Raw genomic sequence first — 13,752 nt, 5'->3', positions numbered from 1 at the left:
GAACTCAGGCTCTAGGGGCAGGGAGGGTGGCAGCCAAGAGGGAGAAACCCAGGCTTCAGCCAGAGGGACACTGATATTAAAGAAAGGTTGGGGGAAGAGAAGCAAACAGGTGACTGGGAAAAGAAATGGTAGATATGGATGGGGGAAAAGGGACAGAGTGTTTCCGGCAGTGGGAGAGGCTAGCTTTTCAGGTGAAGTGGGGCAGGAGAGGCCTGTGGCTTTAGCCTCCAGGAATTGCTCAGGGACTAACCAGTGATAGGATGCCTATTGCTGGGGCAAAAGGAGTAAGCAAGTAGCATCAGAATGGAGCCCCGTGAAGGGGACAGGCAGGTATTTCTGGATGTGGGAAAGATGCACGACATCCTTGTGTCGAGGTTCCCTTGAGAAAGGAGGGGTGGTTAAAGCACCCATTCTGGAGGCTGCCTGCAGTCACATCCAGTTCTGCCCTTAATAAACACTGTTACTCTGGGCAAAGAAATGGGGATTTGTTCCCCTAGTCAACATTTATTGGGGTACGTACTATATACCAGGCTGTGTTCTGGGAACTGGAGATAAAGCCCTGAATAAATAGCCCCTACCTTGTAGGATTGTGGGAGATCAAATGGCCTAATGAAAAATGTTTGAGGCCATGTCAGACACTGAATAAAAAGCACATAATCAATGTGACCTGGTTTTATTATTATGCAGAAAATGGGTGTGTTTTTTACCAAAAGCCCCCAGGCAGCCCTCTTGCCCAGCTTGGGAGTCCTAAGGAGGAACTCACCATGACCTGCTGACTCCTAGTCCCCATCAAAACCCCACCACCACTTAAGGTGGGGACTCCCTGAGGCCAGCTGAGAGGGCCAGGATGAGAAAGAAATAGAATATTTCTCCAGAAATAGTGGTAGGCCCCTTGTGGGTGGGAAAGGAGAGTGAATAGGGCCCTCCAAGATTAGGGAGCCACACTGTGGAAGCAGACATATGTAGGACTCTTGGTTGTTCACGTGTTTTGGTGGCTGGCCATAGGGTCCTTATAATGAGCTATGCCTCCGCCTGGCTGTGGTGGATGCAGGGATGGCTTGAAGGCAGTGGTCCTCTAATAGTAGAGTTCCTGGTCCCACCAGCCTAGGAGAGAGGAGAAAGGAGACTCAGTGCTGGGGAAGTGCAGGCTAAGGGGTTGGGGACCGAGGGGGCAGATGTGGAAGGTCAAGGTTGGAGCCCAGATCAGAGGCTCAGACGTTATAGATTAGCAGCAATCTGATATGGAGGATCAGGGGCTTGGAGGTCAGATGTTAGGGATCAAAGGCTGGGGTAGTAACGCCGAGCATTTCATCCCCCCACCCCCAGACCCCCAGTTTCCAAACTCACTCCCTGGGCAACAGCGAACTCCAAGTTTCCGCAGCTCATCATAGACAAAGATGAGGAGGCCATAGGGCAGGGGGACTAGCCACCACTGGTACCTGAAGGCACAGGCAGGATAGCAAGGTGAAGGCTCCTCCAATCTGCATCCTATGGCCCCCAGCCCCCCACGTGTACCTCACAGCCCCTCACCGAATGGGCATGAAGTTGAAGATGTTGGGCATCCCAGGACAGTAACACAGGAAGCAACCGATGCAGACCTGGAAGACGATGGCAATCACCAGGATCCGGTTCCTGCCGGTGGGGTGGGGTGAAGATAGGCTGTCATAAGCTGGGGACTAGGTGGAAATCACGGTGCTAGGTCAAAGTAGGTCAGATGCCCTCAGGGGTAGGAGAATGTTCTAAACATTTGACACTGCATTGCCCCGTTGATGGAAACAAGGAAGGATCAGTTGAGCAATGGGGCAGGAGCCACTCGCCAGCTGATAGGGAAATGATTCTGGACTTGAGCACTTGGCCTGGTTACATCCAGTGACAGGATTTGCTGGCTGCAACCAGCCCTGGTCAGGGTCTGATGAGTTTGGGACCAGGAGTTGGCAGGGTAGGGGCCGGCTGGGTACACCTGAAGAAGCCCTGCTGGAAGGCGGAGAGGCGGCGCGTCTTGCGGATGAGGACATCGGCAATCTGGCACATCTCAATGCTGATGAAGAACACAGTGTAGCAAGTGTACTGCTGATACAGGCGCTGCCCGAAAGTCTGTGGGGCCAAGAAGGGCAAAAGCCACCTAAGCCCTGACGGGGGACCTCTGCAGCCAGCAGGACGCTTGAGGCCTGGGGCTATGAGCCCTGAAAAATACTCTTTCCCCCACATCAGAGGCTGGAGGTAGGGAGTGGAGCAGGGTAGGGATGGAGGGATGCAGGGTCTGCAGTTCTATGGGACCCCAGGACATAAGACAGAACCCCAGTCTGGCTGATCCTGGATGGCACTGCCTGGGCAAGAGTGGGCCAGGTGGGGTCTAGATTGCTTTTCTGCTGAAAGGAAAAATGTAGGTTTCCTGGGCACCTGAAAAGGGGGACCCAGGAAAAGGGAATCAGAATCCCAAGGCAGGATTTGCCAAGGCCAGTGACTCCAGAGGCCAAGACGAGTGAAGTGGGTGAGGTGGGCCTTTGGGGAAGAGAGGGCATGTGCCCCCTTTAAATGGGGACATCCACCACTTGGTCCATCTTTCAACATGATTAACTTTAATTCCAGCAAATTGTGTGGGGACCACTTACTCTGCTCCAGCTCCCAAGTGTTTCACACATTATCTCATTTAATCCCCCCAGTAACCCTCCGAGGTAGATCAGTGGTGCTCAAACATTAGCATGCATCAGAATCCCCCAAAGGGCTTGTTAACAACATAGACTTCCAGGCTGCACCCCCAGACTTCCAGAGCCCAGGGGTCTGGGTGGGGCTCTAGAATTTGCATTTTGTGCAAGTTCCCAGGTGCTAATGCTGCTGGTATGTGGAGTATACTGCTAAACCACAGAGGTAGACATGAGTTTATTTGCCCAGTTTAAAGGTGAGAAAACAGGCACAGAAGCAAAGCAACTTTCCCTGGGTCACATAACTTTAATAGCCAATGTCAGATCAGGAATACTGGAACTAATACTAGAGTTACTCCAAGGTGAGTAACTCTACAGGACAAACATCCCATCTGCTAATGAGATGGAGCCTCTTCAAACCTTCATTAAAGTCTGCCACACACACAGTTCTCTGTATGAGTGACGCCACAGGGAAAATAACAGAATAGGGTCATATCCCACATTTGAGGCAAGGTGGTCCTGTCAGTGCAGGGAGAGGACCCACTTGCAGCTGGGATCCTATGCAGCAGGGGCTTGGAGCTAGAGTGGGTACAGGTAAGGGCCCCCCTATTGGCAGAGAGTCTGGGTGTCTGGGAGCCTTTGACTGAGATCAGTCCCACACAGAAGAGAAGAGCACCGACATGCAAGGTAGGTGGCATTGGGAACGAGGGAGTCCTGGGATGGGGCAGGGGAGGGGCTCACCCACTCCTGGCCATAGCTGTCCTGCAGATCTTGGAGGTGGTGGTCCTCCCACTGTGGCCGCAGCCCCACACACAGCAGCGGGAACCAGCCCTCCTGGGCCATGGCCGTGAAGTAGTCGGTAAAGCCAGCAAATGACTGGATAGCACCTGGGGAAGGGGAAGGAAACAGGGAGGACAGAGACACAGAAAGACAGACACACAAACTAAGATGGAGAGATAGAGAGGGACACACAGAGAAGGACAAAGAATCCAGGACCCCAAGAAAGATTGATAGGGACACAAGCACATAGAGACAGATGGGGATAGAAAGAAATAGACCAACAGAGAAAAAGAGAGATGTACCCAGAGAACCCCAAAAGACAAAGGCAATGTCATGGAGACAGGGTCGAGGGGAATGAGGCCAGAGCGGGACACAGAGAGAAGGTGGAGACCATCATGGGCAGACAGGGTCATAGAGAATGACAGAGACCCAGAGTCAGATGCAGACACCAAGATCCAGACAAGCCAGAGCCCAAATCAGAGCCCCTAGGCAGGCGTGTGGTCCCATGGCACTCACCGATCTGGAAGTAGGAATAGGCAGCCAGGGGCTCGTTGACCAATCGGTCACGCTTTGGGTTCCGTGGACGCAGGTGCATGATGTCACTCTCGGCCTTCTCATAGGCCAGGGACACAGAGGGGAACTGGCCAAGGGCAAGAGGAGCCGGGCTGACGGTTTGCTTGGACCCTTGTCCTCTACACCCTGGAGTCCCCCACAGTGGGCAGTGGTAGGACTGTGGTTAGGAAGCTGGATCTGCAGTGAATACATGGCCACTTCCGCCTGGACAGCTTGTGTGCGGACTGGCCCCTGTCAGAAGTGTTGGTATGTCCAGTGCACAATTGTGTCTACATCTGTCCTGGTATCCCTCTTCATCAGAAGGTCTACCTTTGTCTCTGCTGTCTCTCTCTCAGTCTCTGTGGCTTTGTCTCTGGAGTACTCCAGTCTCAGCCTGTTTCCTTGTCACTCTCTCACAGGTCTCATATTCTCTTTGTTTCTTCCTTCCTGTCTCCAGTCTCTATCTATGACATTGCCTCTGCCTTGTGTGTGTCTGTGTCCATGACCCTATGACTCTTTTTGTCACTCTCTGTCTCTATGTCCCTGTGTCCCCACCTCACCACTTGGTCCGTTTGTGACCACAGAGTGGCAGCAGTGCCCAGCGTTCAACAGTGCAGTCTCTGGGGCACCTGATAGCCCAGCCACTTACTAGCTATGTGACCTGGGGCAAGTCACTAGACCTGTCTATGCCTCAATTAGCTCATCGGTAAAATAGGGTTGACAGTAATAAAATCTATCTCAGAGAGTGGCTATGAGGACAAATGAATGTGTGCCCAGCCCCCTGTAAGCACCATATATGTGTTGTTGAGATAGTTGTCATCATGGCTGGTTCTCTGGCTGCATCCACGGCAGTATCTGTGGCTCTTTTCTGTCTGTCGGCCTCGAGGTCTCAGGGTTTTTATATGTCTGTGGCTGTTTTAGGGATGTCTATCTGTGACGTGTTTGACCAGTCAGCCGTTCTGTTAATAGCTCTGTTTGTCTGGGTATCCACACCTGGGAATTCCCATGTGTCCATGGGTCTGTCCATGCTCACCTGTGTGTCCTTGTCTGTAGGTCTGCCCACACCCACCCACCTGCCCCACAGTGTGTCCATGCCTGACTATGTGTTGGTGTACCCACATGCCTTGTCTGTGTCATTCTATGCCCAGGAGTGTCCATGGTGGCCTCTGTCTGTCAAGCCTGTCTATGAACACATGTCTGTAGGCACTGGGCAGAAGGGCCCAGGGCGTGGACTCACAATGTCGGTACAGAGTTCTATGAAGAGGATGGTGATGCAGCCGAGGGGCAGAGGCACGCTGACGGTGATGTAAATGAGGTAGGGTGTCAGCTCGGGGATGTTCTTGGTCAGCGTGTAGGCGATGGACTTCTTCAGATTGTCGAAGATCAGCCGACCTGCGGGGGTACAGCTGGTACCTCAGCCTCCCCATAGGAGCTATCTGCTGTGCCCACACTGCCCGGTCCCTCCCTGACCCAGCCCGGACCCTGCTCCACGCCGGTGACAATGGAGGCGAAATTGTCATCCAGCAGGATCATGTCGGCTGCATTTTTGGCGGCATCTGAGCCGGCGATGCCCATGGCCACACCGATGTCTGCCTTCTTCAGGGCGGGGGAGTCATTCACGCCGTCCCCCGTCACAGCCACAATCGCACCCTGCAGGGAGTGGGTGCCGGTGGGCCGGTGGTCAGCAAGCGGCCAGCCCAGGGCACCTGCCGGCCCACCCTCCGCAGCAAGGTCGCACCAGCCGCTGGCAGCTCTCCACGATCACCAGCTTCTGCTGGGGACTGGTGCGGGCAAACACCATCTCAGGGTGGGTACGCAGCACCTCGACCAGCTCTGCCGGGTCCATGTCCTTCAGCTGCATGCCATTGATCACACAGGCGCGGGCGTCCCTGGGGAGGGTGGTGGGAGGACCTTGCCAGGGTCTCACTGATATGGGGTGTGGGAGAAACTGTGGGGGGTGCTGAGGAGACTTACTTTCGATTGACCTGGTCCACGGGCACACGCAGGCGGGCAGCGATGTCCTCTACGGTCTCACTGCCTTCTGAGATAATGCCCACGCTGGCCGCAATGGCCTTGGCCGTGATGGGGTGGTCACCTGTCACCATGATCACCTGTGCGGGGTACCAGGAAGACCCTTGACTCCTTCAGGTCAGCCCAATCTCCCTGTCCTCCCTGGCAGGTGTCTGTGGATACTCATCCATTTATTCAACTAATCGTGACTGCCAATTATAAGCCTGGGATATAACAGGGACAAAACAGACAAAAATGCCTATCCTTGTGAAGTCAACAGAAAAAATATATAATAAAGAAATGAAGTAGACAATATTAGAAAGTGATAACTGCTAAGGGGTAAAAGAAAGCCTAGTAAAGGGGATGGCAAGTGCAGAGTGGAGAGAGTAGTGGTTCAGTATGAAGTGTGTCCAAGAAGGTGATATTTGAGCAAAGACCTGAAAGAGGTGTGGGAGCTGCTGTGTGGAAATCTGGGGGAAAAGTGTTCCTGGCAGAGGAAACAGCCAATGTAAAGACCCTGGTGTGAAAATGTGCCTGAACTGTGGAAAGAACAGCAGGGAGGCATGACAGGGGTGAGCAAGGAATAGAAGGCTAAGGGGTGAGCTTAGAAAGGTGACATGGGCCAAGATCTTATGGGGTCTGAGAGCTCAAGGGAAGAACTTGGGTGATGCCTGCTGGCACTTGCTCCATGCCCTTGACTTGTCTTTGGAAAACAACCTTCAGGCTGCTGGTTGAAGAAAGGTCCCTGGCCAAGATTGGGCAAGTGAGCCCAGACCTGGCCAATCAAAGTATTTCTTCCCCAGGCCACAGTGACTGGTTCAGAGATAGATATGATGGCCTAATCTGAAACTATTGTAAAAGAGGCACTCTTTTTCTGTGGGATGTAAATTAGAGCTGCTGAGAAAGGGGGGGGGGGGGGGTATCTTTGACCCCAGATTGAAAGAACTGCTTGAGAATAAAGTCAGTAGAGAGAAAAGCAGAGCTGAGGCACAGAGAAAAGCAACACCCTGATGACACTGAGCTCTTGGATCCACCTATGGTAGAAGCTTCATTTGCCAGAAAATTTCTGTTTCTGAGCCAATATAGGTCCAAGCCAGTTTTGGGTGAGTTTCTGGCAAGGGATTCTCATCACCAAATACTGCAGTCCTCTGTCCCTCCTGCCTGGTCCTCTCCCCGGCATACCCGGATGCCTGCCGTGCGGCACTTGAGCACAGCATCTGGTACAGTGGCCCTGGGTGGGTCTATCATGGATACGAGTCCCGCAAAGCAGAGGCCGCTGCTTGGGAAGTTCATGGCCTCCACATCGAAGGCATAGCCAGGCGGGTAATCCTTCTCACTCAGGTAAAGCTGGCAGAAGCCTGACAAGAAATAGGGTGGTCAGACAGAAGTCCAGGAGGATATTCCCTGACAGGGTCAGGAGATGAGGGAGATAACCAGCACCGTGCACAAGACGCCTACAGCTGCCCGAACCTGTGCTCTACTCTTCACCTTGGCAGTCATCCTGCAGGGCTGTCGCATCCCCATTTTACAGACCGGGAAACTGAGGCTTAGAGAGGGGACTTTTCTTGCCAGAGGTCACACAACAAGTGAAGGATCCAGCATTGGACCACAGGTCTGTGCTGTCCAGGGTCAAGGCAGGGGGTGGGGAAGTTTGAGGGACCAGTATAAAACTGGGGGAGATCAGAGTTCAGGACAAGGATTAGGGAAAATCTTGAGTTGAGGCAGGAATTGGGGAAAGGGGGGCTCACCCAGCACGCGCTCGCCCAGGCCTCCCAGGCTGAGGTAGGCGGTCTGGAAGGCCTCCCGCCACTGCTCGTCCAGTGGCAGCTCCTGGCCCTTGATGAGGATGGAGCTACAGCGCTCCAGCACACGCTCGGGGGCGCCCTTCATCACCAGTAAGTGCCGTGGGTCCCGCGGGTCCTCCAGCGTGTGGATGGACAGCTATGGGCGGGGGAGGGGGCGGGGCTGTGGGCGAGGCCCGGAGGCTTGGGGCGGGACGCTAACAGCAGAACCTGGAACGGGTTGGGTAGAGGCTGAAGGCGCGGCCCGGTGGTGGGGCTCGTGTGCTGGAAGGGTCCTTGGGAGAAGCTGAGGGTTAGGACTGGGCTAGTTGCGGGGTGAGAGTCTTGGGAACAGGGAATGGGCCGAATAAGGGTCCTGAGTCGGGCTGGGGGCGGGACTTGGGCAGGAAGAAGCTCCCACAGAGGACCTGAGAGCTGGGGTGAGAGTGAGAACCCGAAAGGGCTGTGGGCGAAGTGGACCGTGGGCGTGGCCTGGGAGTGTGAGCGTGGCAAGACCAGGGAGCGGTAAGGGAACTGAGCGAAGCCCCTCTCTTGGTCAGCCTGAGAGTGGGCGGGGCTCTGTGGCGGGCTGGACTTGGCCGTGGCAGGGCCGGCCGCGGGGGGCTTCACACCTGGAATTTATTGGTGGAGTTGAAGGGGATCTCACAGACTTTGGGGAAACGTTCGCGGTAACCCATGGCATTGCCCAGCGTCAGCTCCGAGAATTTGAGCAGCGCGGTCTCCGATGCGTCGCCGATCACGATGCGCTGGGGGCGGGGGCCGGTGTCAAGTACGAACCGGGCTGCGCCGGATTCCCGGGATCCCCCGGAGCGCCGCCGGCCCTCACCTTGGGTACCGGCACCGCGTCCTGGCCCGACTTGAAGGCGGCGCGGTTGCACAGGGTGAGCACGCGGCACAGCGCCCGCCACGTCTCCGAAGACTGATCAAACGTCTGCCCTGGAGGCCAGGCGTCGGGGCTGGCCTTAGACCCGCGCAGGCCCCAAACCCAGAGCGGCGGCTCTCCCAGACAGGAACCAACCCCTCTCCCTAGATCCAGGACAGGGTCGCCTCCCCAGATCTGGGGCCCAACCCCCTTCATGCCTTGGGACAGAACCTTCTCTCCAGACCTCACATGGAGTCTCCTTTGAGAGCCCAAGTCCCCTCCTTGACACCCCTCCCCCGAATCGTGATGGAACCCCTTCCCGATTAATACAAAGCTCTTCCCAGGCTCCCTTCGAGGACTTCACCATCTACCAGGGATGCACCCAGATGTACGCCAGCTCCTGCCCTCCCTCCCCCAACCTGACTGGTCTTCTGTGGTGTCAGCAGAGTGGATGTGGTTGTCAAACCACAGATGGGACACAGTCATGCGGTTCTGAGTGAGGGTCCCAGTCTTGTCAGAGCAGATCACTGATGTGGAGCCCAGTGTCTCCACTGCTTCCAGGTTCTTGACCACACAGTTCTTGCTGGCCAGCCGCTTGGCGGTCAGGGACAGGCACACCTGGGGAAGAGATGAGAAACCCAGTCATCCGGACCAGTCCCCACTCCCACACCCACTTCCTCTGCTCCCAGCCCTCGGGAATCCTTTACCCCAGCCACAGGACTGCATATGCAGCATTTCTCTGGAACACCAGACTTTTTCTTGCCTCCATGTCTTGGTCCAGCCTGTGCTTTCTATTTGGGACATATTCCCCAAACTGCCCCAGAAAAGAGTAGCAAGGTCCCCTGTCTGAAAGACCGCACGTGGTCTTGTAAGTTCTCTTGCCAACACAATTGAAATGAGAAATGAACTTTCCCTGAGCCTCCTCCAGGCCTGGCCTTAGGCTGGGTGCTGGCGATGGGAGGCCTGGGTACAAGCCAGCTGCCCACGTCAGACCTCAGCCTCCCAGTCAAGACCCTGCTTATGCATCTCCGAGACCCCAGTGATTTGCCCAGGGCGTGGACTCAGCAACTGTTTACTGAATGAATGGATAGGGTAGGAGGGAGGATGGGTGGATGGAAAAGTGGATGGGTAGACAGGGAGGTAAACAGGTAAAAAGAGAGCAAGATGGATGGGTGGAAGCCTGGATGAATGAATGAACAGATGGCCAGGCCTCTCGCCCCCCTGCACCCCTCATCTTTCTCCCCAGCTCACCGTGACAGTGGCCAGCAGCCCCTCAGGCACATAGGCTACCACGATGGCCATGAAGAAGACCATGGCCCTCAGGAAGGTGTAGCCGATGCACATGGCCACCACAAAAAATGTGCCCCCAAAGAGGATGGCCAGCCCTGCGATAATGTCCACAAAATGCTCAATCTCGATAGCAATGGGTGTCTTCTCATTTTCTACTCCAGATGCCAGTGATGCAATGCGCCCAATGATGGTGCGGTCACCTGTGCTCACTACCAGGCCCTGAGCTGTACCTGAAGAGGGAGCAAGAGGGTGACTTAGGGCTGGAATGGCAGTCACAGAAGCCAGTGCAGGCAGTGTGGCCAGGAAGAGGGTGGCAACAATGGGAGGTGGAGAGACAGGGTGATCTAGGAGGCAGTGTGTCTCAGGGGGTCAGGCAGGCAGGGGACTTACGGACCCTCAAGACACATGGTGGAGAAGAAGGCGATGTTGCGGGTCTCGAGGGGGCTCTCATGGGTGCACTCAGGTGAGCGGGTCTGTGGTTCAGATTCTCCAGTCAGCGAAGAGTTGTCCACCTTGCAGCCCTGGGCCACCAGGATGCGAATGTCGGCTGGCACTCGGTCCCCACCTTTCATCTCCACAAGATCACCCACCACCAGCTGGTCTGCATTGATCTGGAACTTGTCCCCATCTCGAATCACAGTAGCTTGCTGAGGAACAGGAATACCAAGGGGAGGTGGGCAGGATTTGAGGATGGAGGTTGCTGGGTGTAATAGGGATATGGGGAGGTGAAAAATGGAAAGAGATGGGGTGATGGAGAGAGACGAGGGTCCACAGGGAGAGATGGGGCCATGGATGAAGGGCAGAGCAGGTCTGATGGGAAGGGGCCCCAGAGAGAGGCTGCAGTCTCTGGAATCTGAAGAGCACGGGCACTGAGGGACCCACCTGGGGCACGAGGTTCTTGAAGCTGGCAATTATGTTGGTACTCTTGAACTCCTGATAGTAGCCAAAGCAACCAGTGACCACAACCACAGCAATGAGGGCCAGTGCCAGGTACAGCTGTATGAGAAGGAAATGGGGTTAGGGTTATAAGAAGGGGCCACCCATCTGCTCTCTGGTTCCCTGGTGTTCTAGGAGTCACCTGAAGGTTTTTCTCCAAACTGCTGTGAAGCCTCATGCCCAGGATGCTGTAGCCTGTGTTCCTGTCCCCATAATATTCATATCCTATGTTCAACTGCCCTGTACTCCCATTACCTTGTGTGCCTGTATCCCCCGCCCCTGAATCCTATGTCACCTATTTACCATGTGCCCATGTCCTGTAACTTGTGCCCCATGCCACAATGTACCTTGGTCTCATGTGTTCCCTTTTTCTGTGTCCACCAAGTATTACCTTCCCCATGTCCACTGTCCTATATCCCCTCTAGTTCCCATATCCTGCATTCCTTCTGTCCCAAGTTTCATATTTTGTGTTACATTATCTACATGCCATTCTCTGTGTCCCCTGTGCCCAGTAGTTTCTTTATCCTTCTGGCCTCATTTCCATGTGTTTGTGTGCTCTATACCTCATGCTCCACTTTCTGGGTCCTCCATGAACAGCTTCCCCATGTCCCAAATCCCTGTGTCCGTGTCTCCCCATATCTCCCCATCCTTCTTCATGCCACTTGTCCTATCACCTTTCAAGCCCCTGTCCAGTGTCACAACGTGACATTTTTGACCATTATCATATGTCTAACATCTCCTTGTCCCACATCTCCAGTCCTCTGTGACCCTGTGCTTCCATGTTTAATGTCTTATGTCTTTTTGTGTCCAAGGCTTTGAGTCTTATGTCCGTTGTGTCCTCATGTCCTTATGTACCATGTCTGAGTCTCAAGCTCCCTTATGTCCTTGGTATGTCCCATGTCCTCATGTCCTGTTTCAAATCCATGAAACACTCCCAAGTCCACATCATGAGTATTGAACTTTTGTGTCTTTATGTACCATCCAGTGTTCCCCATATCTGGGACTCATCTCAGTGTTCCCTGAGTTCCCTGTGACCTGTCTTTGGGTCTGTCCCATGCCCCAGTGTCCTCTATCACCCATCATCCATGTCCTGGGACTGTATTTTCTTGTCTCTGCATCCCCATCCTATGTTCCCTGTGTCCTGTGTCCCTCTATCCCCGTGTCTGCCCCCCACACCCACCACTTACATTGTCGTCGGTGGTAAGGTCACCCTCACTGGCCTGGATACCAAAGGCAATGAGGCAGATGGCAGCAGCCACCCACATGAGGCACTGCAGACCACCTGCCAGCTGCCGCGCAAACTTGACATACTCCGGGGTACCTTTTGGTGGCCTCAGCGCATTGGGCCCATCCCGCAACAGCAACTCAGCTGCCAGGCTTGCCGACAGGCCCTGGGAGGCATTGGGGATGGAGTCATGGTGAATGCTAGAAGGGCTTTCCTCTCCCCACATACCCTTCAGCGGGATCACTTCTGACTTTGTCTTCTTTCCCCTCTTTCTCTCTGTCTCTCTTTTCCCATCTCTGCCTTGTCTCCCATTTTCTCTCGCCAACTCTCTCTCTCTTTTCCTCCTACTTCCCTCTTTTCTCCTTTGTCTTTCTGTCTCTCTTTCTTTCTTCTCTCTGTTTTCCTTATTTCCCTTTGCCCATTTCTCTCTCCCTTATCCATCTCTCTGTATCTTTTTATCTGTTACTCTTACTCTCTTTCTGTATTTGACCCTTTCTCTCTAATGCTCTTTCTCCCTAGTCTCTCTTTCTCCCTAGTCTCTTTCTGTCTCACTCTCTATACAGATACACACTATGTTCCTCTGTGTGTCTCTCTCCCCCTTGTCTCTTTCACTCTCCCTCTCTTCCCCGTCCCCTCTCTGTTCACACCCTCCCCCCTGCCCCCAGCTCACCTTGGTCGCACTAGTCTTGTATTTCTGCTCCAGCTCTACCACTGACAGCTGGTGGTCATTCTGGGTGGGGAGGGCAGGGCACTCACTCTCGGGCTCTCGCTAGTAGCCCACTTCCACCCCTTGCCCAGTACCCACCCCCAGCTCCTCATCACACACCGCCCCCCCCCCCCCCAGCCCATGCTCACAATCTCCATCTCCTTCTTCATGTTCTCCAGCTTCTCTTTCCTCTTGCCTCCGCCACCGCCCGCCTTCTTCTTGCTCATCTTGGCTGCCATGTCTCCACCAGGGCCGGGACCCAGCTCCACCGAGTACAGCTCATAATTCTCCTGGGGGTGGGATGGAGGCAAGGAGGCATCAGATTCCACTGGAACCCCTGCCCTCAAACCCCCAACCCCCAGCCCCACTCACCGCCTTCCCCATAGTGCCTGGCGCAGCTGCCCTCCTTTGCCTAGACAGAGCCTAGGGCCTGGCTCAGCCCTGATATACCCAGGGAAGGAGGGGGTAGAGCAGGGCTGACCTGATTACAGCTGATTACGGGGCTCCTTGGAGTGACCTCTGGGCCTAGCTGGCTTGTGCATTCCCTTCCGGGTTGCCTCAACCTGCCCAGATCCCACGGGGCTTCCTCTTACCTTGCGGCTGAGATCAGAGAACTGATGGGTACTGGAGAAAGCCATAATAATGACAACAAGAATAGCTACCACACAGTTCTGGTTATGTGCCAGAGGCTTCGGGGATTGACTTTTTCAGCCTTTCAACAACACTTCAAGGTGGGCTCTGTTTTTATCCCCACTTTACAGATGGAGAAACATTCCAGATGTGGCACAGAGGGGTTAAGTTGCCAGTCCATGGTCCCCAAGATGGGATGTGATAGAGTCAAGACTCAGAGCCAGGTGATCTGGCAGCAGAGTGTCTGCTCTTAGGCCCCAGAGCACACACCTGGTCAACCGGGATGCTTACAACAGGCCCTCTAAATGGCTTTTGCC

General features: G+C 54.5%; 1 protein-coding gene across 1 annotated transcript; it reads right to left on the bottom strand.

Annotated features, from left to right (window-relative positions):
* Positions 1-672: 672 nt before the first annotated feature.
* On the bottom strand, positions 673-13,189 carry ATP4A (ATPase H+/K+ transporting subunit alpha). Its single transcript, XM_077133626.1, has 22 exons — positions 13,178-13,189; positions 12,955-13,095; positions 12,770-12,829; positions 12,062-12,265; positions 10,821-10,934; positions 10,333-10,585; positions 9,900-10,168; positions 9,068-9,266; positions 8,613-8,722; positions 8,398-8,532; positions 7,733-7,925; positions 7,167-7,342; positions 5,949-6,085; positions 5,713-5,863; positions 5,456-5,624; positions 5,212-5,366; positions 3,939-4,062; positions 3,384-3,529; positions 1,961-2,094; positions 1,531-1,632; positions 1,348-1,439; positions 673-1,104 (listed from the first exon to the last, which is right to left on the bottom strand). Exons 1-22 carry the CDS (start codon positions 13,187-13,189, stop codon positions 1,076-1,078), a joined length of 3,105 nt encoding a protein of 1,034 aa, XP_076989741.1. The 3' UTR covers positions 673-1,075.
* Positions 13,190-13,752: the final 563 nt, after the last annotated feature.

This window comes from Tamandua tetradactyla, chromosome 16, assembly GCF_023851605.1.
Source record: "Tamandua tetradactyla isolate mTamTet1 chromosome 16, mTamTet1.pri, whole genome shotgun sequence".
In the NCBI taxonomy this organism is placed as follows: Eukaryota; Metazoa; Chordata; class Mammalia; order Pilosa; family Myrmecophagidae; genus Tamandua; species Tamandua tetradactyla.
Note: the sequence above shows the minus strand (reverse complement) of the source record. Positions and strands in the feature narration are given on the sequence as shown.